Source organism: Pelobates fuscus, chromosome 2 (assembly GCF_036172605.1).
Source record: "Pelobates fuscus isolate aPelFus1 chromosome 2, aPelFus1.pri, whole genome shotgun sequence".
Classification (NCBI taxonomy): domain Eukaryota; kingdom Metazoa; phylum Chordata; class Amphibia; order Anura; family Pelobatidae; genus Pelobates; species Pelobates fuscus.
In genome coordinates, this window is record NC_086318.1 from 385,051,864 (window position 1) to 385,078,512 (window position 26,649).

Consider the following 26,649-nt stretch of genomic DNA (forward strand, 5'->3'; position numbering starts at 1 on the left):
ATTTTTCTTCTAAGTTATGTCTATATTTTCTTTGTTTTGGCTTTGAAGTCTTTTTTGGCAGGAGAACCCTCGTCAGCGGCAGGGTCAGACAGGGCATGCTTTATAAATCTTCGTGCGGCTCCTTTATCAAGCCTGGCAGCTTTCTTGCGATCTGTTATTTCTTTGACTCTGTTCATGTAGCTTCTTATTCTTTCCTAGAATACAACATATAAAATGTTTTACATTTCACTGTATCCCATTTGCAAACTCAATGTACATTTCAGAAAGTAAGCAACTGCTTCAGTCCATTAAGTGTGGGCAATTGGAAACGATCAATTACATCCATCCATCCATCTATGGTCACACCATCAAAGCCATAACCAGATGTGTGGGGCAACATATTGTGGTGGTTGTGGCCTCATAGTATATACAAAATAGACCACTCTCAGTCATACCATATTTATTGAAAGCAAAATGTATCTTTAATATTAATCTTTCTATGTAATGCATCTTGATGACAAACTACTGTCCTACTGTATTACCCGCTCAAAAATAGTTGAAATTGACAAACAATACATTTTATTTGCAATGGATTTTCTATTTAGCACATGCCTAGATAAAGTGTTTGGTTGGCAAACAAAAAGCGTTTCAAGAAGCTGCAACCGTTGAAAACATTTTACTTTTTTTCTTCAGTCCAAGTAGGACCTTAACTTCTTGAAATTGTTCTACAGCCCTAACAACTACAGTTGTAGTTCTACAGCCCTAACAACTACAGACATGATCTACAGCCCTATAGAGATCATGTCTTCGGACTTACAGTTTTATGGTTTCGTGTACAGATAAATCAAAAGTGTAGAGGTTTTGTAGATGTAATTTCTGATTGATATACCATGGTCTTTTACTCTTCCACTATCTGAAGATACAGAAACCTAGCTTAACTTGCTCAATTTGCTTAATTTCATGTACAGGTAGCACAGCAATAAAACGTTTTACACCCTTACCAGTATACTGCCACTGTTAGCTAGACATTTACGCAAGAGCTCATTTAATTTGAAATATATTATGGTCCATACAACTTTTTTTTATTTTTTATAATGCTTTATTTTTGATGTGCATGAATGCATGGATAATGCTCGCGTAAGAAGGCAGTATAGAAGGTTTGATCCAGCATGTAAGAAACTAGTCTGCACATTTTTAAAAAATATTTTTTAACAAAATAAGACATGAACAGCATAATGCAATGAAGGTACTAAGAAGTAACAAAGCAAAATAATGGAGCATAACAGTTGCATTGTGTGCCTAGTAGTTGGGGAGACAAGCTAAACAAGCCGATCTGGTCAGCAACATGAATTTACCGTCCCATAGGGTCCTCTTTATGGATGGGACAGTTCAGAACATAGGACACCGAGCTATATCATCAGAGATTAGTAGAAAAGCATAATAGAACATTAAGATGTAGGATGCCAACAATAAAAAGGGTAGTCAGTATCCCAGCAGTTCTTTGCAGGATAGATATGCTTGGCATAGATAGAACCACGTTGTGGTCCCACCGGTCACTCCTCAGCCGATGCCTGTTCGGTGCAGGATTCAGTCCCGCAGTATGATGCTGTAGGGTGCGACTGACACTCCTCTTACATGCTGGGTGTCAGAGGTAGGCACGTGTCCTGCTTCTTGTTGTGAGTGGGTCGCTCGTACCCTCTGTCTCCATACCTTAGGCTCCAGGCCTTGAAGGGTGCCTGAACTCCAATGGTCTGTCACTGCTGTACTATCAGGCAGGTGCTGCCAGGAGGCTGTCGTGTTTTGGTCTGAGGTCCCTGTTGGCAGCGCTGTGTGTGTGTGGAATTGCACTACTACCGCAAAAGTCTGTGCGGTGCAGAGCTGGTGTTCGCCACAGCCTCTTGTTTTGCCTCCTTTTGTGCCCTGTCCCCATAGGAAACCGTGGGGGAGCTTTATCGTGTGTGGTTGTTGAGCGGTAGCCGCAGCCATGTTTAACGGTTGAGTGTCAGCACCCGACCGCTGGGACTCTGCTTCAATTGATGTGGCTGGTTAGTAGATAGTGTGCTTATGGGGGCTGGGATACCTCCACGCCAGGTCCGGGGGGGGAGGTAAACAGGGCTGCAAGACTAAGATACTTAGGCAAGGTGATGCGCAGAACAGGAGAGCAGCCGCCTCTTCCGCCGAGCAACTGCACCAGCAAAGGTTAGCTACGGTCGGTCCAAATAAAGCCCCCGCCACCTGTTCATGGTTCAGGTGTGTCTCCGTAGGTTGGTGGGCAATTCAGCTTAAATTGGTGGTTGAGCCCAGAGCTCATGTTAAACTGCAGGAAACACTCTTGACCTCATCTTCACCAATCTCTGTACCACCTCTGATCTCTCCACTGTTCCATTTCCTTTGTCTGATCACTATCTACTAACATTTAACATCTGCATACCCCATACCAAAATTTCACCACCATCAACTCTCCAACCTCGCAGAAACCTCAACTCCCTCAATCTCCAGCACTTCACCACACTCCAAACACTCCTTTTACCCATCTCAAATCTCAACTGCCCTAACTCTGCAACCTCACTCTCTCCTCTCAACTTGACATCATGGCACCTCCTACAGTTAAACGCAGCAAGCGCCCCCAACTACAACCCTGGCACACACTAAGCTGACCTGTTACCTCCAAAAATGTTCCAGAACTGCTGAACGCTGCTGGAGAAAGTCTCACTTTGCATCTGACTTTGTCCACTATAAATTTATGCTCCGCTCCTACAGCATGGCTCTTTCCTCTGCAAAAGTAAACTACTTCAAAACTCTCATAAGCACACTGTCCCATCAACCCAAACACATGTTTCACACTTTTGATGCTCTTCTTCGCCCTGTGACTCCCCCTCCTTCCACCACCTTGTCCGCCACAAACTTTACACTGAGAAGATCTCTACAATCAGGAAAGAGATCTCTAATCTCTCTCCTACCCCTATCATTACATCACCCAACCCCACTCCCCCTGCCATCCTATGCACATTTGTACCTGCTACAGCACAAGAGGTTTCTGCTCTGCTCCTGTCCTCCCGCCCCACAACCTGCTCCCTCGCATCTCATCCGCACTTTGTCTCCCTCTCTTGCTCTTCCTCTCGCTAGCATTTTCAATCTCTCCCTTTCCTCTGGCACATTTCCCTCACCCTTCAAACATGCAACCGTAACCCCAATTCTGAAAAAGCCCAACCTTGATCCCAACTCCCCATCCAACTACCGCCCTATCTCGCTACTGCCATTTGCCTCCAAGATCCTCGAGAGAGTTGTGTACGCCAGATTGACAGACTTTCTCGAATCCAACTCTCTGCTTGACCCCCTTCAGTCTGGATTCCGCGCTGGTCACTCTGTCGAAACTGCTGTGACCAAAGTATCTGACTATTTAATTGCTGCTAAATCTCACGGCCAGTACTCTATCCTAATCCTCCTTGATCTTTCTGCCGCATTTGACACTGTTGATCATCAACAGCTTCTTCACATTCTTCATAACTTTGGTCTACGGAATACTGCTCTCTCCTGGTGCTCCTCCTACCTCTCCCAGCGCTCTTTCAGTGTTTCTTTCTCTGGTTCTGCCTCTTCTCCCCAACCCCTCTCTGTCGGCGTCCTCCAAGGTTCTGTCCTCGGCCCCCTATTGTTCTCTATATATATACTGCCTCCCTTGGTAAACTCATCAGCTCCTTTGGTTTCCAATATCATTTATATGCAGATGACACGCAAATCTACCTGTCCTCCCCTGATCTCTCTCCGCCCACCTTGACTCGTGTTTCTGACTGCCTCTCTGCTATTTCCAACTGGATGGCTGCTCACTTCTTTAAACTCAACCTGTCCAAAATAGAACTTCTAGTTCTTCCTCCCTCAAGTGATGCTACTCCTGTTGTCTCCATCCAAGTCAACGGCGCTACTATCACCTCTACCTCGCAGGCTCGCTGCCTAGGGGTTCTTTTCAATTCTGACCTCTCTTTTACTCCCCATGTCCAATCGATAGTCAAATCCTGTCGCTTCCAACTCAAGAACATAGCGCGCATCCGCCCATATCTAACGCCAGACGCGGCTAAGATACTGGTTCATGCTGTTGTTCTCTCTCGCCTCAACTACTGCAATCCCCTTCTCACCGGTCTTACATGTTCCCAGCTTGCACCGCTGCAATCTATAATGAATGCGGCTGCGAGGCTTATTTTCCTGTCCGGTCGCACCTCCCACGCCTCCACACTCTGTCAGTCTCTGCATTGGCTTCCAGTTAGATATAGGGCCCAATTCAAAATTCTGGCGCTTGCTTACAAATCCCTACATAATGCTGCTCCAACATACCTATCCTCCCTCATACAAAAGTATGTCTCGTCGAGACCCCTGCGCTCATCCCAAGACCTACGCCTATCCTCTGCCCGGATCCCCACCTCTGACGCTCGCCTTCAAGACTTCTCTAGGGCTGCACCTATTCTGTGGAACTCCCTTCCCTCCTCAATTAGACTTTCACCCAGCCTCCACTCCTTCAAAAAAAATCTTTGAAAACTCACTTCTTCATTAAAGCGTATCAATTAAACTGTCAGCAGGCTTCTCATCCCCCACCCCATGACTCCTTTCCTGCAACTGTCAAAAATGACCTACCAAGCACTCAATAAACCCATCTCTAACAAACTATTTAATTCCCCTACTTTAACCCTTTGTGTCACTATACCCCACTCCCTCTAGCATGTAAGCTCATTGAGCAGGGCCCTCAACCCCCTCTGTTGATGTACGTCCAGTGGTCTGATCTCAATTATGTGTCTGTTAGTCCACCCATTGTACAGCGCTACGGATTTGTTGGCGCTATATAAATAATAAAATAATAACACAACCAGTCGCCATGAGGTTCAGGATTGTGAAGAAAATTTACTTTTATTTGACATTTTCTTCTTTATTAGTTTGTTTCCTCCATTCACTGCATGGATATTGGATATTAGTTCGGTAGTTTGAAACTACCGAACACCGACCACCCTCCTGGCTCATTACGTTCAAAAGAACTGACGATTAAGTGCTCCCTGGGCGGCCGCTGTTCGTATAGCCGAACGCCACGTGGAAAAGAAAACGGCGGCCATCTTGTTCGCACGAGGGGAGTCAGCGGGACTTGGTCGTCGAGTGTCTGGAACTAAAATCGGACACTCGACCTCACGAACCACCGCTAAAACTACCGAACGCCGGCTTCTCTTACTTACCGAACAGCCAGAAGAGGTAGTTTTGTTCGTACAGACAAGGGGAACAATCGCTCCTATGAGCCAGGAGGATCCATTCGTTAAAACCTGTTCGTTTTTTAGCTTTTTCTTAATTGACCAACCGCACACGCTGAATACGTGGAACTGTTTTGGGCAGGAGCCTCGTGTGTGGTCGGTAAAACATGACTTCCATACTTTTTAAGAACCCCTGAACCGATCTATCAGGGGATATGTAATTTGTGGGGATACCTTGTGGGGAAAGGGGTGTTCCAACTTTTGGGGAAATTGTATGCCCTCTGCCTGGAGATAATTGATTTATTCCTTAAAGCGGCACTGTCATGCCGAATTCCGTTTTTTTTTTTAACCCCCCACCCGCCTCAACTACATCCAATCGACCCCCTAGTCACCCCCAAATGCCCCTATGCCCCCCACATTACCTATTTTTTATTTTCTGCCCCGATCTATATTCAGGGCGCCGCCATCTTTGTGTGGGTAGGTGAAGTCCCTGTGGGACACGTCATCTACCCACACTACACAGACTGTGAGATTCCCGCACATGCCCAGTGAAACATCTGGACATGCGAACGGGAATTTCACCTATTCATCAGACAGACGAATGAATGAATAGAAAAAAATCAGACGAACAAACTAACACTGAGTATCAGTGTTCGTTTGTTTGTTCGGATTATTACAAGGAGGGAGCTACCGGCGTGCAGCTCCCTCCTTGCAATATGTAAAGACAGAAGCGGCAGGGAGCAGAGCTCCCCACCACTTCATAAGCCCCCCAGGTCCCCCCTCACTCTATGGGGGTCAATATGACCCCCATAATAGGGCAAGGGAGATTAAAATCTCCCCAATGCCCCTACTCGCTATACCGCGAGTAGGGGCATGTCCACTAAACAGTGAGCAGCCTGTGGCTGCTCACTGTAAAAAAAAAGAAAAAAGAAAGGGTAATAAGGGGGGGGACGGGGGCCTACTGTCCTCCCCCGCCGGCCCCCACCCCTGGACGGCGGGTGGGGGCCATAATGGGAATGAGGGGGGGACCTACTGTCCTCCCCTCAGGCCCCCACCCCTGGGCGGCGGGTGGGGGCCATAAGAGTAATAAGGGGGGGGGGGGACCTACTTTATAAGCCTTGCCCCGCCCTGCGGAGCTCAGTCTGCGCGGAGCCCTCCATGGGTGAAGATGGATTATTTTTATGTGCGCTCGGGTTTTTTCTTTTTCGTCGGGTTTTTTTTTTTTTTGCGCTCGGGTTTTTTATTTTATTTTTAGTTCGACGGCTTTTGATGGTTTTTTATTTGGCCTTTTTTGGGGCTGAAAAATGAAGATTTTAGAAAAAAGAAGACGTCGAATGGCAAGTTTAATTTTACTTTACAGGTTAGCAATTTTATTCCCCCCTCACTATTTTTTAGGGTGAGGGGGGTAGGTAGGGGCATTTTTTATTTGGGTGGGGGGTGGGTGACTAGGGGCTTGGGCACCCCTAGTCACCTTGATGGGGGGGGGGGGGAATTTACTTAGTGCCCCCACCCGCCGCCCAGGGGTGGGGGCGGGGGGGGGGGACAGTAGCCCCCCCCCCCTTATTACTATTATGGCCCCCACCCGCCGCCCAGGGGTGGGGGCCGGGGGGGGGAGGACAGTAGGTCCCCCCCCCCTCTTATTACCATTATGGCCCCCACCCGCCGGCCAGTAGGTCCCCCCCCTACTACTATTATGGCCCCCACCCGCCGCCCAGGGGTGGGGGCCGGGGGGGTAGGACAGTAGGTCCCCCCCCCCCCTACTACTGTTATGGCCTCCACCCGACCCCCAGGGGTGGGGGCCGGGGGGGGGGGAGGACAGTAGGTCCCCCCCCCTCTTATTACCATTATGGCCCCCACCCGCCGGCCAGGGGTGGGGGCCGGGGGGGGGGGACAATAGGTCTCCCTCCCTTATTTTACTTTACAGCCCCCACCCGTCGTTTAGGGGTGGGGGGCAATATTTTTTTTTTTTTTTTTTTTTTTACAGTGAGCAGCCACAGGCTGCTCACTGCTTACTAGACATGCCCCTACTCGCGGTATAGCGAGTAGGGGCATATTATTTACTAATACCAAGTCATTTTTACTTGGTGTTAGTAAATTTGGCTGAAAGACCAATTTAGGTCTTTCAGCCTTTTAGTAGATAGCTCCCTGATACCGTGGGAATTAGGGAGTTATCTACTAAGCGGCTGCAAGATGCAGCCACAGCAATGAATAGGATCGGAGTTTCATTCATCAGAATGAAATTCCGATCCGAACAAAGTACCGAATTGCATCCTAACACCAATGGAGAAACAGTGCTCATTCTGTTAGGATGCAATTCGGCAGTTTTGCCGGCGTTCTGTCTAAGTGACAGGACTTTCGGCAATACTGACAGGAAGCATTGTGGGAACTGGGAGGAAAGCTAGGGATCATGGGAAAATTGGTCTGACCAGCGGAAATGAAGTACACTTTGCTCCTCCGCTGGTCAGAGCTGGTCAAGCGGAGGAATCCTCCATAAGACAGAGTCCCTACTTTGTCTTATGATTTTAAAGAAAACTAAAGAAGACAGGAAGAAAAGAAGAACAGATCCCGAGAGAGGGGGAGAAGAGGAAGAGATTGAGGAAAGGTAAGTTCGGCATGACAGTGCCGCTTTAACTTATCTCAATATCTCCCAAGCAGAGGGAAGGCGTGTATTACTGTAAAACTGTATGATGATTGGTCAATGTCTTAGTTTGCTGTGGGAGGTCCTCTTGCAGGAGGATTTCTCATAAAAGCCAGTGTGTTTTCAATAAACATCATTCCTGTTACACCCTTCATGAAGTCTAGGCTCATGTTTGGGGAATAATCTATTTGCTGGGGAGAATCGTCTTGGAAGCTGCATTCATCTACACTATTCCTCTACTCCCTGCTGCAGCTATAATCACTTATTCTCAGCTGTTGGGAAAGGAATAGAAGACCGCAGTACTATAACCACTGCAGGTCTTAACAAGGCCCTACCCCCATAAAACTTGTTGTTAAAGACAGATGAGATATAAAAAAGCAAAAGCAGCCCATACTGTGAAAAAAGGAAATTAAAAAAGGCTGATCTAATTTTCTGAATTAGCTGTACACCTTTAATCAGATATTTTCTCTTTAATAGATTGCACTTCTGATATAGCCCAATACCACTATGGGTAAACACAAGTTATGAGAAATTAAAATTCTAAAAAGTTTAAATATTATGCAGTTGTATGAAATACAGTAATTCTATATTTTGCTTGGCTTGGCATTTCCAGAGATGATTTTTTTTTTTTTATATTATCTACAATTCCATTTTTGAGAACCATTATTATTCCTTTGTGACATGTCAAAATGGAATCAGTTCATTCTAATTTATAATATTTCATTCTTTAAATCAATGATATACTTTGATGTTCACTGCTGGCAGAAATCTTGAAATACAGACCATATATATTCAAACTGTTCATTCAGCTTAATGCAGCACAAAGACAAACCTGAGAGATTTATTAGAAGTTGTAAATATGTCACTTATAGAGGATTACTGGACAGTACACATGCTGCTGTTGCCAAAAAAGCTTTTAAGCTTTGTTGCAGAACGAAATTCTTTACCGTTGAGAAAATGAATTAATGAAGGAATTGGATGAGGGGTGTTAGCGTGAATGGGTGCATGTATGCGTGTGTGTAAAAGCATGCTTGTAAATGGAATACTTTTTGCTCTTTGCTAGTAAATCAGCCGTCATCATATTAATGGGGTTAAACAGAAAATGGATACAGATTAGCATTTACACAAAGATCACTTTAATAGAACAGTGCTGAATCAAAGGGAAAGTGTCAATTTATTTATGAAGTCGCATTTAAGGCTGCCCACACCCTCTCATGAGTGATGATACATGCTTATGGAAGTAACAGTCTTATTGACAAATTATCCATAGTACTGCACCCAGCCTTTTAAAATAAAATGTTCCCTTTTGCTGTAATATATGTTACACAGCCAAGAGACATCAGATGAACTCCAATATGAGACAAAAGTATATTGCCCTTAACTTTGGATACACACAAGATGTTCTTGTATTCTGTATTAACAAGGAACTAATTTTATGTGCTTCCCCACCTAGATTTCACATAGTTCATACCAAGTGTGATAAATCCATAGGTTAATACAATCACTGTAATAGGATGAAAATTTGATACTTGCAACTTCAGCGTACTTTGATAATTTACTACCGCGCTCAAAATGGGCATACTTATTCTACATGAATGTATTTCAACTGTGGTAGCACACAGCAGATCTGAAGTAAATACAACATTCTGAATAATGGCTCCCTGCCGGACATCCTGAAGACTATATGCATTTTGACTGTGGGATTATTTCGGAGAAGGCACGTGACATCCACTCTACTTTAAAGGAACAATCCAGCGTTCTATATAAATACATTTATGTACAATGGTGGAGTGTTGTATATACAGTTTACATTATTAAGCCCACCTTTCCAGATGGAAAAAAGGGTTAAGTACCACTAATCCTGCAGCAAGATGGTTCCTCACCGCAGCTCCACTCCACCCACTGGTAGATACCTACTGCTGATATCCTGGACAAAAGAATGCTTCTTATTTAGAAGCAATATGATGCTGGATTCATTAGTAGTGCTTTTCTGCTCTGAAATGGTGCATAAACCTTGTCACTGTAAATGTAAATGTGCCAACGTCTCTTCAAGAGGGGACACAGATAACCCCTAAAGCACTTCTGCGTATGAAACACCAGATCATAGCACAAATGAACAATGTTTCGGTCCCACAATGGCCATGACAACAGTATCATTGTTGGTCCGAAACATTGTTCATTTGTGCCATGATCTAATAAAAGCTTTTATTATGCTGATTTGTACCGAACTCTGTTGGATTATACTCATATATAGCAAGCAGGACTTCCCCACCTCCTAAAATGCTGCTATGTTTGCAGATAAGCAAAATACACTTTATTTCTATTATATCTTTACATTGGACATTACAATCAAACCAGTGTTGAACGGTGGCTGGAGTACTGGTTTACAGCTATTGCCCTCTCCCTCCCACCCCCAAATCCCCCGGTAGCTGAAGGGGTGAAACCTCTTCAGGTCACTTACCTGAGACCCCGTCGATGCTCCTCCCAGTGATTACATCAGCCGGTGGGTGAGACTGATCCCGCCCGCCGGCTGAGGAAACCTAATGCGCGGCAGTGTCCTACGACGCGGCTTCTTCCTCCGCCGCTTCTCCTCTGCATTACGTCGGCCGGTTGGCGAGACTGATCCCGCCCACCGGCCAGGGAGACCTAATGCGCATGCGCGGCAATGCCGCGCATGCGCATGAGAGCTACCCACAGGAAAGCATTGAAAATGCTTTTCAAAGCTTTCCTATGGGGAATTGAGCGACGCTGGAGGTCCTCACACAGCGCGAGGACGTCCAGCGACGCTCTAGCACAGGTTTTCTGTGCTATAATCAAGGAAGTGCCCTCTAGTGGCTGTCTAGTATACAGCCACTAGAAGTGGAGTTAACCCTGCAATGTAATTATTGCAGTTTATAAAAAACTGCAATAATTACACTTGCAGGGTTAAGAGTAATGGGAGTTGGCACCCAGACCACTCCAATGGGCAGAAGTGGTCTGGGTGCCTACAGTGTCCCTTTAACCAATTTGTTGTTCAAAATTTTCAGTGATTTGTGTTTATTTTTTTATTTTATTTTATTTTAATTAACGGTAGTTTGCTGGCATATATCCTAATCACTTGTCCATTGCGGTTATCATGTGTAATACCTTAGTGTTCTAATTATTTTGTTATGTTTTCTCATAACAATTTGTAAAAAAATATGAACAGTGGTTCTGGGTGCTGAACATTTTAATTCTAACTTTTCTAAGATATACATTGTTTCACACAGTAGAGCACCTAAATATTACCCGTTACAGCTGTGCAATTCTCAACATCCGCTGGAGTAGCTATTTCTCCAATCTAAATTGAAAACCCCTCACAATGGAAGAGTCAGTTAGATACATCTTATTGCAAGTTTGACAGGGCCCAAAAGTTATGGTTTCTATAATAATAATATGATACCGTACTATACAGAAATTCCAGAAACTGCCGTTGAATTTGTCGTGCATGAAGTTTTAAGCTGCAAAATTCATCAAACTTCAATCAAAAGATATTTGTAAGAAAAAAACATGGACTAATTTATCAGATATGACAAAACTATAATATTGTATAATTTCCAGCAGCCATGACGTGCAATAGAATTCTGGAGAAACGTTATGCAAATACAAGAAGTATTGTGGAAGATTGGGTCGTATTGCAGCCTACCATTGAGTTTGAATAAAGCAATGGAGGGAAGGAAAGTTGATCAGTCTGCACAAAGTCTCAGTTGCTCTAACTGGAATGATCAGGATTTTTGAGATTTTGTGCATGCATGCATGGCTGGAATTTATATCATGCAGCATAATGCAAAAGGGCATAATTCACACTTGATAGTTTTGCTGGAAGCGTCACCTGTATATTGCAGTTAACATTTTATTAAATGAATATAGTGGACTTTCTCTTCAGCTAATTGTTGATATTAGATCCATGATGAAAAATATAAAAATAAAATGCTTTTTTTTACTGCAAAATAAAGAATGAGCGCTGCATAAAGAATATAAAAAGCTCCTTACCAGTTCCTCTTTAACAGGATGGTCTTTGGGATTAACACCTTGACTACTCAAATATACTGAAGAGAAAAGGGAAAATAAAACAGTTAAGGTCTATTGCATCTGAAAGAGTAAAGTGGATGTAACAAGTTGCACTCAAATATGCCACTTACCCCAGAATAGAGAATTTAAAGTGTATGCCGAGACCAAATCTAATTTTGCTTGTTCGAGTGGATCAATCTGCAATGAAAGGAAATGCAAAATGTAAAGAGGCTCTCTTCCCTGAAAATAATCTCATCTCAGAGAAGTTGTTTTAAGAGCTGGAGTCCCTGAGCACTGTACTACGTTAAAAGGACACCACACTGCCCAAATACAAAACTATGGCTTAGTAGATATATTCCAAACTTACATTTAATTATGTGTTTTTTCATTGGGGTTATATCTAAAAACAGCTTGCAAAACCTGCAGTTTTCTTGTCTGCGGCCTTTGCAACCCTGCCCACACTTTCGGTGGCTGTCCAATCTCAGACTTCCGAATGGAGCACAATGAGAAGTCTTAACAAGGCAGGTGCTATGGGCAATTGCTGCCTCTTGAGTTTAGCTCCACAAACCTTTCTGCTTGAAAGCTGGGCGAGGGTGAGGTGGTGTTGCAACCAGTTTAAATTATAAAAGTGTAAATTTCTACTGAAATCTGCACTTTTTGCAAAATCAAAAAAGGACACACTCTTCACACAAATCATTTTAGCAGGCTCAAGTGATATATATATATATATATATTATATATAACGTCATACTAAGTGTATTTTTTTTATTCATATATACATATAATAATATAAAATTAACTTAGAGTAAATATACACACGTGTAGAGTCCCCCTGCAGTAGCTCCGGTCACACCGGCACTCAAGGGCCATGTGTTTACCATGATCACATCTCCGCAATAGGACTCTAGGAGCTGCCAGCAGGGGGACTGTCTGAGCTGTCAGGCAGCTCCCCCTGGCTGCTAAGAAGTAAAAAAATAAATAAATATGTTATACATATATTATATATGTATAATATATTATAAAATAATTAAAGCATTTATAATATATTATACATATATAATTTCTTTATAAGTGTACGATGAGATATATACACATATCTCAAAATACACTTATAATGCATATATATGATTTCTATATATATATATATATATATATATATATATATATATATATATATATATTTATAAAATATTATACATATACAGGAAATAAAAAAAAAAAAAATATATATATATATATATATATATATATATATGAAGACATGGCCTGAAGTTGTGGGAGGGGCTATAGACCTACTTAAGGGACTCCCCCCTTTCCCTCACTTACCTCCGTTGGTCTAGACGAACAGCTGGGATACTCGCCGGCATCTTTTGCTTCCGGTTTTCTGTTGCGTCACGTCACTTCCGGTGAGACGCGGCGCTTTCCTGACGTCACACCGTGAGTATGCAACACGTTGGTCCACGGCCGACCGGCTCCACAACCGTCCCATACAACCTTCACCACTACCCCCCCCCCCCCCCCCTCCAGCTCGATGAGGGGCAGTAAACCACGGGGGAATGTTTACTCACCGGGCAGCACAGCTCGGACGGGGACAGGGGCAAAGACTCCATCAACATTAGGAGTCCCTGTTCCCGCCAGCTACACTTATGTGAAAGGGGTATGGGTAACTACACAGTACGGGCGGGAACAGGCCTCACAGACTCCTGTACCGTAAGGAGTCCCTGTTCCCGCCGATATTACACAGGGAGGTGGGCTGATTTGTCGGTCAAAGTATGAAGTTAGATACACAATACTTGCTTACAATTTGGGTTAAATAGGGTGTTGTTCTGTATAAATTACTGCATAAACTCTGGTTAAACACATTATGTTGTACTACATGCATTACAGTTATAATAATAATAATATATACATTACTTAAGGTTGGTTAGAGATCATTACACTAAACTGCTTTTAGATGTTAAATTCTAAGATTAATTAACCTCTGCTGATATTAATGTACGGGATAACTGTGTACAATGTCTAAAGGGGGGACAGTACTCTCTGCCCCTAAGCACTTACACATAAGCTTGTATAACTGAAAGTAGTATGTCCTACAAAGTACCTTATCTAGATTTCATACCCCCAGGAACCCCGAATACCCCTGGACGGGTCATCTAGGCTAAACCCCCTACTTAAGAGACCTCTTATTCTCTTATACAGGAACCAGGGCTCTTTTTCTGCAGGTAGGTTTTGGTTCACGTCTTTTCTCTACACGGCCGTCTTTAGTTATTTCCCCTGCCCCTTAACCTAGCGGTCCGCGAGGCCAACTCCCATCCTCCACTTCGAGGTACTATACGCCCCTCGGGCCAAATCATAGTTAGTCGTCTAACAATTATATAGAAAGGGGAAAGGGCGACACACACCCCCCCCCCCCCCCCGCCCCCCCCCCCCCCGCCCCCGCCGGTTGCCTCCCTAATTTCTTCTATGGGGAAGGTCAACGACAGGCTGGAAAGGCTGGAAGCCCGCAGCTCCCCCGTAGAGCCTCCTGGGCCTCTCACAGAAGTGATCCCGGTCATACCCACAGCAATAACGGGTAATTCCATACCCAACAAGGCAGCCGCCCACGTTATTAATCCTGCCCACATGGTTCCGGCTAATCTTAAGAAGGACATCCTGGAAGGCAAGGATGTTAACTTGGTCTCACTGCTCATTGCCTCCCAGGACGTCGTGGAAACCCTTTCTTATGACTACGGGGACATCTCTGTTGTTTTAAAAGCCAGAGACCCCAGACTCAGTAAGAAACTGACCATTCCTGATTTTGTTCTAGCTTTCGGTATCTTTAGGGATATTCTGTGCACGGTTCATCCCCATAGGAGAGAGGAACTGGACCTATATATGCATAAGCTGCTGGACCTGGGTAATAAGTATGGCGGCTATACTTTTTACGACTATCACAAGTCCTTTTCATCAAAAGTGTCAGCCACATTGCCCCAGTATGGCATCCAGATGGATTGGAGCCAGCTGGACAACGAGCTGTTCCTCAGACACTTTGCGGGGCTTAGGACACCAGCTTGTGCCATATGTACGTCACCCGCTCACACAGCTTATTTGTGCCCTCTCTGTCCGGACAGCGCTCCCGGCTCATCCTTACAACATCCCCCTAAGGCTGAGAAACACACCAGAGACAAACTGGGTCGTCCAGTAGTGTACATAGGCAAATCACAAATTTGCAATAATTTCAATGAGAGCTCCTGCGGTTACAGCGCCTGCCACTTATTACACGTATGCTCACATTGTTTCCGGGCACATGCGAAATCTATGTGCCCAAATAAAATGTTCCAGAAACCTTATTTGTCTCCAGTGAACGTTCTTGTACTTGAACATATGCTGTCCACTCACCCCTCCAAAAACCTGGTGGAATTTTTATGCACAGGTCTCACCCAGGGTTTTCACACAGGGCTTATTTAAACATAGAAACATAGAAACATAGAATGTGACGGCAGATAAGAACCATTCGGCCCATCTAGTCTGCCCAGTTTTCTAAATACTTTCATTAGTCCCTGGCCTTATCTTATAGTTAGGATAGCCTTATGCCTATCCCACGCATGCTTAAACTCCTTTACTGTGTTAACCTCTACCACTTCAGCTGGAAGGCTATTCCATGCATCCACTACCCTCTCAGTAAAGTAATACTTCCTGATATTATTTTTAAACCTTTGTCCCTCTAATTTAAGACTATGTCCTCTTGTTGTGGTAGTTTTTCTTCTTTTAAATATAGTCTCCTCCTTTACTGTGTTGATTCCCTTTATGTATTTAAATGTTTCTATCATATCCCCCCTGTCTCGTCTTTCCTCCATGCTATACATGTTAAGATCCTTTAACCTTTCCTGGTAAGTTTTATCCTGCAATCCATGAACCAGTTTAGTAGCCCTTCTTTGAACTCTCTCTAAGGTATCAATATCCTTCTGAAGATAGGGTCTCCAGTACTGTGTACAGTACTCCAAGTGAGGTCTCACCAGTGTTCTGTACAATGGCATGAGCACTTCCCTCTTTCTACTGCTAATACCTCTCCCTATACAACCAAGCATTCTGCTAGCATTTCCTGCTGCTCTATTACATTGTCTGCCTACCTTTAAGTCATCAGAAATAATCACCCCTAAATCCCTTTCCTCAGATGTTGAGGTTAGGACTCTATCAAATATTCTGTACTCTGCCCTTGGGTTTTTACGTCCAAGATGCATTATCTTGCACTTATCCACATTAAATGTCAGTTGCCACAACTCTGACCATTTTTCTAGTCTACCTAAATCATTTTCCATTTGGCTTATCCCTCCTGGAACATCAACCCTGTTACATATCTTTGTATCATCCGCAAAAAGACACACCTTACCATCAAGACCTTCTGCAATATCACTAATAAAAATATTAAAGAGAATGGGTCCAAGTACAGATCCCTGAGGTACCCCACTGGTGACAAGCCCAAGCTTCGAATATACTCCATTGACTACATTTACATGCCAACAGGGATGTTAGAGTGTCACAATTTGCAGTCAGCCACTAATAACCCTACTGCAATCACTACCTTGCTACAACTGGAAGTGGACCAGGGATTTGTCATCGGGCCTTTTTGTAACCCCCTCTTTTCCAGCTGGAGAACTAACCCTATCGGGCTGGTTTCCAGCAAAAATTCTGAGAAACTAAGACTCATCATTGACCTATCCGCACCCCACTCTTCAGCCATCCCCAGCCTAAACTCATTGATTCCATCTGAAGAATTTTCCCTACAACACTCCACTATTGACCACGCTATTGCAGCTATCAGATCAGCAGGGTTGGAGGGCCTGGCTTAGCAAGACGGATATTGTCAATGCTTTTAAATTGTTACCTATACACCCCTCTTTGTGGCACCTGCATGGCGTTAAGTGGCAAGACGCCTACTACTTTTTCACAAAACTCACTTTTGGGGCCAAGAGTAGTCCAAGGAAACACAGGGCATTGAGGGGTTTCACACTAACTCAGCCCTCTTTGAGGTATACCCGATAGTTGCTGCAGCTGTCACTTGGTGTAGGTTATGGGAAGGGCAGTCCGTACGCTGCTTCTCTGACAACCTAGCAATATGCCACATTATCAACAAGGGTCGCTCTTCCTCCTTGGCAATTATGAACTTCCTTAGGAAACTGACATGGCTGGCAGCTACCCATCACTTCCACATTGTATGCTCTCATGTTCCCGGCATATACAATACGGCAGCTGACCAGCTATCTCGCTTTCAATTTCAGGCTTTCGGACTGTCCCTACCCTCGGCAGCTTGTGTGGCAACCCCAGCTCCAACTTTCCAAGACCTTATTATGGAGTAGATGAACTACTTCAGCACAGCCACGCTCTCACTAAATTAGCTTTATTTACCAGCACTCAACATGCATATCACAGAGCTTTTCAAACGATTCATGTCTGACCATCACCTAGCCAACTGGTTTGAGGTTTCTTCACTGATAGCTTTTGCATCTTTTTGCCACCTCAAACTTAAATTCTCACATAACACTAATAAGCTTTACCTCACGGGGATACAACACCACATGTATTGCTCCTTCCCTAACCACAAAGGGTTCTTAACCTCTTACCCCATACGAACACTACTGAAGGGCATAGCAAAAGCAGACGGCCCAGCAACACTCAAGAGATTGGCTATTGACATTGGAATGTTCAAATCCTTATCCAACCTACTCGACCAGGCACCATTTGAACCCAATACAAACGCGGTTATAAAAACCGCTATGTATCTAGCTTTTTATGGGTCTCTTAGACCACGAGAATTCACCATTAGTGGCCAACACCAAAGCCAAGGGTGCCTCCTCACGTCGTACCTCACGAAACACACAGACTACTACGTCCTGACCCTACCTAAGACTAAGACAAGTCAGATGGGGGAAACCGGTTCACATAACCTACTACCCCACAGGGAATAATTGGTGCCCGGTGAAAGCACTGGACACACCCCTCAAAACCCCTACTAATGATACACAATGCAATTCTCACCACGGCAAAATTCATGCTTTACGTCCGGATGCTTATCACCAGACTTGGTTTAAATCCAAGTAACTACTCGGGGCACTCCTTCAGAATCGGAGCGGCCTCCACGGCCTCTAGCCAAGACATACCAGCTCACGTTATTAAGACACTGGGTCGCTGGAAGTCCTCAACTTATGCCACCTGCATCCCGCACCCAGTCCAAGAGATTAGGAGGGCTTTCATTAAGATGTCTACTTAATATGTAATATGTACTTATGTTTGCTGAATAAATGGTTACTTTGCTTTCTCTCTTTTTGCCCACTTTATTTACCGGCCTACAGCATACATCGGTTTCGGCACACCTCAACCGACTATTTCCTTTTATTGTATTTCTCTTCACCAGAGTATTCCATATCATATGAGAATGCCCCGAACACAAATATTATATATATATACACATATATACATATATACATACATATATACACACACACACACACACACACACACGCGCACGAATAAAAACGCTAACTTTGGCCAGCGTTTGTGACTAAGTGGCTACTACAAAAGACTGGACATACCCTATTTTGAATACCGTGGGTCGTCTACTTTTACAAATGGCATGCCATGATGGGGTTAATTTTCATTCCTGGGCTGCTATACGGTCTCAAAGGCAACAGCAAACCAATCTGTCAAATTTCAATGTGCAAACATGGTAAAGCCCTACATTTGAAACCCCTGCAGTCACTTACCAGAGGCATCGACATGTCCCACGTCGCTGCTTACGTCGGCCAGTGGGCGAGACTGATCCCGCCCGGCGGCTGGGGAGACCTAATGCGCATGCGCGGCAATGCAGCGCATGAGCATTAGAGCTCCCCATAGGAAAGCATTGAAAATGGGGAAAATGGGGAATTGAGCGACGCTGGAGGTCCTCACACAGCGTGAGGACGTCCAGCGACGCTATAGCACATAACAGGTAATAAATATAATAGTTAACATGTGGAGTAACATCTTGGAGATTCAAGAAGAAATCTGACTGCCAAGGATTTTTTCTCCCCAATTTGCAGCAAAACTGGAAATTGCTTCAAACTATGTTGGATCAGCTAGCAATGATGTAGATGTATGAAAGGCTGAACTGGATGGACTTGGGTTTTTTTTTTTCCCAGCATCTATTAATAGTCATGTATATAATACCTTTTGAAGAAGTTCTGCCCTAGAAACAGACATCATCTTCTTCAACATATCTTCTACCGAGTCTACAGACTTTTCAAAAGCTGAAAGATACTCGTGGATTTCTGTGGGGTATTCTTCTGCGGCCTCATCTTCCATTTTATTCTGAGAATATAAAAGAAATACATTAACAAAAAGTTCAATAAGGTGATCTACTTGAAGCAAAGACAATGTTATCGATCACAAACAAATATCTGAAATGTCTTACAAGTGTCTTGAAGATACAACCGAATCAAGTTTTGTAAGGTGCTATATTTATTATTAGAATAGTTATTTTTAGTGATTAAAGGGCATCTGTAGGCAGTATAACCATTTCATCTCATTGAATTGGTTTCAGAGCCTGGAGTCTTCTAGTGTTGTCCCTCCAAAAAGTGTTAAACCATTTTTAAAAGGTCCCTAGCCACCCACAGCCCCTACTGGATTAAGGCACAAGCCATACCAGCAATGAGCCCTGTGACAACCTGAAAACATTTACTCTCAGCCACCCACTAATGCTTCCTGATTAGCTCAAGCAGCACAGAGGGGTTGGGTTGTTGTGACTCCTGAAAAGCGTTTAAATATTAATGGGATACAGTCATGACTCACACTGCCCTCCACCACGACCATTTTACTGAGGTGGGTGTTATACTTCTCTCTTTGTTGATTTGCTTTGCCTCCTCAATAACACGACAAGCCGGCTTTGTTGCCAGTGTTCCAGCGTCTAAACTGAGTGACATCAGTTTCTGCTGAACAATTGGGAGTGAGATGGGGGAAAAAAAAAACTATTTTTAAATAGATTTTTCTTCAAATCTATACATTTGCTACCAAAACCGCCATTGAAATGTATAGATGCCATTTCAAGTCCATGCCTAGATGCATTAGAGCTGTTTTGGCAGCACTAGGGGGACCTAAATGATATTGGGCAGGTTGTGTTTGTTTATTTATATATACATACACACTCATGCATGCACACAATTGTCAGAAAAGGCTTATAATAGCTGAAAATATGAATTTTTCATTAATATATATATATATATATATATATATATATATATATATATATATATATTCAATTTTACCAGGTTACACTAAAACAAAAACAGTCTGCACCAAAATCCCAAATGCCAATATCAACACTCTTACGGCACGTTCACACCAACAGACAGTGCCAAAAAGCAGACCTCACACACAAAACCTAAAATGTCCTCAGGGTAATCCTGTTCTTAATCCTTTAAAATGATTGTGTTAGGTAAGGGAGTGTCCTATAAGAAATACTGTTGAGATACTATAACAGGATGCAACTGGAAGGAATTGAGAAATCCCAAGCACGTACACATTGGGTTGTGTATACTTTTAATCTGTTGTAATAACAACCTTAGAAAAGGGCACAGATCCACTTGGTACAATCCCAAAGAAAAGGACGCAAACTGTATTTTGATGTTGCCAGGAAACTTATGTCAGGAATAAAAAAAAAAAAAAAAAAACATAAAAAAAAAAAAAAAAAGCTAAACACAACTCGGAAGTGGGCATCACTCACTGATTTCCACCTCTCCCATCATTCCCAGTTAGACAGTTAACCAACTTTGTACATAGAAATAGAGTGTCAATATGGATAATAAATACTAGAATTGTGCATTCTTTTTTCGCTTAATTCATTTAAATATCAGTGGGTCATCCAAATTCTGTAACTTCTAAGTGCCATATGGGTGCAGATGATTTATTTTTGCAATGCTTAAATGAGATGAGGAGTACTATATTTTAAAGGCACTTAATAAAAGATCAGATTTCTATGACACTATATAATTAAAGAGATACTATAGGCACCAAGACAACTTTAGCTTAACAAAGTCTTCCTAAACACTTCCTGTAAAGAGATATCTATTGTTTAAATGTCCTTTATTGTACATTCTGTTTAATTTAGAATTTCTTATCTCCTGCTCTGTTATTAGTCTTCCAGACCTCGCAGTAGCCTCCTGTGTGTGTGAATAAAAGAAATCCCTGGTGGGGATTATTCCACCTACGCCTGGTTCATAGAGCAGTATGGCTGCTCTGAACACTATAAGTACGTTTCATTTTACCTTTTACTGCTGTTTTTTATACGGTAAACACTATGGGCCCTTTAAGAAGTCTTGAGGATACACCACCAAGTGTCCAGTTATATCCTACATGTGGGGAGTATTAAATAGCACAGTATGCTGTTTTACCTAGAGCTGGGCATAGCTCTTTAAATTGTGAGTTGGCACTTCTCTACTTCTATGTTGTTCGTGATCCAGCTTTCCTAAAACGGTTTTGCACTATTGGTCTCTATTTCTGCTTTTGTATTTCATATTTACTACTGAGGATTCAAAGCAATGACTGAAGAATATACACTCCAGGTCTTCACTGTACTTTAAGAGACTCTTTATATTATTGCTGATTTTTGTTTATTATCGTTCATTGTCCTACTTAGCGCACCCTGTATTTGATGTATCTTTTTTTTTTTAGATGTCCGCTCATAACATATGACAAATTCTAACAGAACATGTTAAAGAAGAAGTGCGTTATATAGAATATACAATATGTTAAAATGGTATGACAGAATGCATCTCATTTTTTGTGATAATGTGCACAGGCTAAACACATATGTCTAAACAATGGGTGGGTGTACCAGCGCTAATATGTGAAGCCAAAATATACCAAATGGTTAAAATTTAACACGAGAAGCTGCTAAAGCACCAAAATCTTATCTTAAAAACTAAGGAATGAAATACAGGGTGATGGTGAAGCGCTATATTTAACTTTAAGATGTGGAAACACGAGATAATTCAGAAGAAGTGTGAATGTACCTGAATAAGATTGTTTCTTGAAACCTTAACCTTGATATAATTTCCTTAAAAGTATAAACACAAAAAACATATAGCGTAAAACTGTAAAATATGCAATGCAATATCTATATGAGAAAATTCCCACTCACACTCTGAAGAGCCAAAAGATTTTAGCTCAGTTCTTGCGCATGCAGGGTCCGTAAAGGCGACCCTCACCCTTCTTGGGAACCTTTATCCTTCTTATTATCAATCTAGGATACAGAGCATATATAGTGCAGTACCTTTAATATATTTATAAAATCGATAAAATATTAGATGAGGTACTCACAAACCCAGAGCCTTCGGAATAGGCTCAATGGAACAGCTTGTGTGGTTCAGGACCACACACCTTCTTTCTTGTAGCAGGAAAAATTTTGCCAAATAGTATTTAGGTAAAAAAATATATTTATTACACTATCACTTTAAAACAGTATCTATACAAATATTCACTATATAGGCAAAAAATAAAAGAGTCCAATAATTGAAGTTTCCAGGACGCGTTTCGCCAAATAGGCTTCCTCAGCTGGATCAAAAAGTCTTTGTGAAGATCCTTGGACTGGTTCCTGCTTTATATACCTTTCTTGTAGTTCAAATAATTGCTCTATGGGCTCTTTAATTTCGCGGGCTATCGTCATGGCAACGGCGATGCCCTGCGTGTCAAGCCTCTTTTGCATTTTTGCTGCATTATTTGAACTACAAGAAAGGTATATAAAGCAGGAACCAGTCCAAGGATCTTCACAAAGACTTTTTGATCCAGCTGAGGAAGCCTATTTGGCGAAACGCGTCCTGGAAACTTCAATTATTGGACTCTTTTATTTTTTGCCTATATAGTGAATATTTGTATAGATACTGTTTTAAAGTGATAGTGTAATAAATATATTTTTTTACCTAAATACTATTTGGCAAAATTTTTCCTGCTACAAGAAAGAAGGTGTGTGGTCCTGAACCACACAAGCTGTTCCATTGAGCCTATTCCGAAGGCTCTGGGTTTGTGAGTACCTCATCTAATATTTTATCGATTTTATAAATATATTAAAGGTACTGCACTATATATGCTCTGTATCCTAGATTGATAATAAGAAGGATAAAGGTTCCCAAGAAGGGTGAGGGTCGCCTTTACGGACCCTGCATGCGCAAGAACTGAGCTAAAATCTTTTGGCTCTTCAGAGTGTGAGTGGGAATTTTCTCATATAGATATTGCATTGCATATTTTACAGTTTTACGCTATGATATGTTTTTTGTGTTTATACTTTTAAGGAAATTATATCAAGGTTAAGGTTTCAAGAAACAATCTTATTCAGGTACATTCACACTTCTTCTGAATTATCTCGTGTTTCCACATCTTAAAGTTAAATATAGCGCTTCACCATCACCCTGTATTACATATGTCTAAACACTTGATAGAAGCTATACTGTGAGACAGAGATTATCTAGACTGGAAGAGTAGTAGATAAGAATGTGATAAACGTGCCATAGATACAAGAGAGTACATAGACCACTGGAAATGATTAAGCCACTACATATATGCTTTACACAAAATATAATAAATCAAAATCGCATAATAACACAAGAAAGAAAGATGGCATCCGTTACAATCAAGAAGGACTTAAAACTTATGTAGTAGACCTTGAGCTAAAATCAACCGACTCCCAGTGTTAATAAGCTTTGGGTATATTCAGGAAAGTCCTTGGGGAAAGCAGCATAACGGTTCTAGGTTGAAACACATCTCCAGCCCCAGGCCCGTACAAGAGGAGACATCGTCGATCCACGGAATCAGGGGCTCATTGAGATAAAGTCTTTCCCCTCAGGGGCCAGCAGGAGTCATCGGGCAGTTGCCATTCTCGGTGGATAGCTTTCCGCACACATGGACGATGTGGCAAGGCCAAGCTTCATGCAGCACCCAGCCCAGGTAGGCAGGCGATAATTTTGCTCGGTGCGGGCTTCCCTGTGGCTCATCACTCTGGTCCTCTTCCTGCGACATGAGCGGAGTGGCTGTCGCACGCTCTGGGAGTGGAGCTCAAAAGCGTTGGAATATTGCATCCAGCCACTATAGGATGTAGTCACGCTATGCTCTTTAGTGCAGGTTCAGGCCTCATGGGTCAGAAAGAAGTGAATCCGCCATCTTGAAGAGTGAGATTGCGTCCAGATACAAGCTTGGAGCGGGTTTCAGACACCTCCGTAGCAATGTGAAAAAGTCCAGTGGGGACCGAGATATCCCCATCGGTCAAAAGGAGGAGGGGGTAGCAGTTCCGCAGGACAATTCATCAGGTATGGGAGCGAGGAAAGCATCTGCCTCTCCACAACTCCGTCACCAGCAGGCCGCAGCGATTTACCTTAGACTCTGGGTTAGTTAGAGTCATGAGTAAGGGCTCTTTTGGTTCAGTAGGGCACCCCTTGACATGAGTAATGCACTGTGGTGTGTCAGATCGGAGGATATTCTCTAAATATGGACAAGATAGACGGAAGTCCTTGCAACATGCGTCCTGGCTGCTTGCAGGTCAGGCTCTGCCCCTCAAAAACGTTCTCTCTTGCTGCTGAGATTCTGTGCACACTATCTGCACAAACCCGTTAATGTTTGATGCAAAGATAGGTTGCAATAGGTGGGCTACGCTGTAATCAGAGCTCACAACCTGTCACTGCACAGATAAAGCAGACATAAATGGGGTTATAAAAAAGTGTTGCATTCTGAAAAGTGGTTTACAGTACTAAGTATGGGTCATTCACTATGGAAACCAGTGAAGCCAGCAGGCACGTTCCAATGTAGACTACACTTGTTTCTCATCTTTAGACCACTTTTCAGAACACATTGTTACATAAACCCCAGAGTGTCTACATTAAAGGGACACTATAGTCACCTGAACAACTTTAGATTAATGAAGCAGTTTTGGTGTATAGAACATGCCCCTGCAGCCTCACTGCTCAATCCTCTGCCATTTAGGAGTTAAATCCCTTTGTTTATGAACCCTAGTCACACCTCCCTGCATGTGACTTGCACAGCCTTCCATAAACACTTCCTCTAAAGAGAGCCCTATTTAGGCTTTCTGTATTGCAAGTTCTGTTTAATTAAGATTTTCTTATCCCCTGCTATGTTAATAGCTTCCTAGTCCCTGCAAGAGCCTCCTGTGTGTGATTAAAGTTAAATTTAGAGATTGAGATACAATTCTTTAAAGTAAAATACATGTTTGAAAGTGAAACCAGTTTTTATTTTTTCATGCAGGCTCTGTCAATCATTGCCAGTGGAGGTGTGGCTAGGGCTGCATAAACAGAAACAAAGTGATTTAACTCCTAAATGTCAGTGAATTGAGCAGTGACATTGCAGGGGAATGAGCTATACACTAAAACTGCTTTATTTAGCTAAAGTAATTTAGGTGACTATAGTGTTCCTTTAATGCAACATGAGGGGTACTGGAAGTTGGGTGCAAGAAGAGCCAAGGTTTTTGGAAAAACTTTAAAACGGTTATACTAAAAACAGAGACTGCACCCAGACACCTTTATGTATCCTCTTTGCAAAAACAGAGGAGCCCGACTCTGGGTCCTGGAAGAACCTTGGTTTTTACTAAACCACTCAAAAACAGTTTTACAAAAAACAGACTACACTGAAATATCCACTGCAACATATAACCACTTTTACTGTAGCCATTATGGTGCTCATAGTATTAATGTTACACATCCCTGCTGTAGTGGTTATGTTGCAAGTAGTGCCCTGGTACCCTCCTAGAAAATTTTGTTAAACCGCTGTGTCAAACAGTCCGCTGAGCACTCTCAGAACATGAGCACAGTCCTGTTTTGCTCAGTCTGCTGCAGCAGTTATGTTGCCAGGTGTGCCTTGGCCCTTTACAACTTACCTGGGTCCTCCGAGCACCCACCACCACCTCCAGTTGAGCCAAATGCACTTTCAAGAAGCTTCTATTAGTGCTGTGTAGGGCTGGCTCCCTGGCAGAGTTTGTTAGCCGAACACCAACGCGCTTATCGCAGTGCAGGGGTGTCTGGCGGGTGATGCGGTGACCCCAGGTAGGATGTTACCATAAACACTACAGTGTTTCTTCAAGCTTTTGCAATATATAATGACATGACAATTTTCCTCTCACATGGGGAACAGAGACAGGCACACCGATAAAAAAAAAAAAAAAAACACTACAGCAAACTGTGGTCAATATAGTATTTAGATTGCCCTTTTAACTCTTTATACCAGTCACATTCAAATTATTATTATTATTACTGGCATTTACAAAGTCCCAAACTCTGTATCGCTGTAAAGTGGGAAAATCACAGAGCTAATCTACAGCTAAACATGGTTCTCAGACCTTTTATACTCAAGTCTTTTTATGATTCCAAGAGTTGGAGAATGTTGATAATTTAGAGTTTCCACAATTCCTGGATACATAATAACAATGCTTATCACAGCCCCTAGCTCCTGTGTAACTGTGATTATACAGACATATTAAATGGTCATTCATGTTACTTAAACCCCCTCCCCGGACTGGCACTCACTGTAACTAGGGGTGAGAAGGGAAATGGCTGGCGCAGGAGGCGTGGCTTCCCCACAGCAATGGCCGCCGGGCCCTCCACATAAATACAGCAAGGGACCCCAGAAAGAGATCTGTCACAGTGTGACGGTAAGAGCTGTAACCGTGTGTAACCGGTACCTTAGCGTGCTGGGAGGGACACACGTCTTTCAACAGCCGGCTCGGCTCCGGAAGTGATCAGAATTGCCGTGGGAACGAATGTGCTGACCCGGAAG

General features: G+C 42.9%; 1 protein-coding gene across 2 annotated transcripts; it reads right to left on the reverse strand.

Annotated features, from left to right (window-relative positions):
• Window positions 1-26,649, reverse strand: C1D (C1D nuclear receptor corepressor). Of its 2 annotated transcripts, none has more exons than XM_063441417.1 (5): window positions 26,555-26,649; window positions 19,051-19,191; window positions 12,000-12,066; window positions 11,851-11,906; window positions 1-194 (listed from the first exon to the last, which is right to left on the reverse strand). In XM_063441417.1, exons 2-5 carry the CDS (start codon window positions 19,183-19,185, stop codon window positions 21-23), a joined length of 432 nt encoding a protein of 143 aa, XP_063297487.1. In that variant the 5' UTR covers window positions 19,186-19,191; window positions 26,555-26,649; the 3' UTR covers window positions 1-20. The 2 variants fall into 2 exon arrangements, with proteins under 2 accessions (XP_063297487.1, XP_063297488.1); XM_063441418.1 differs by lacking the exon at window positions 26,555-26,649 and adding an exon at window positions 26,400-26,545.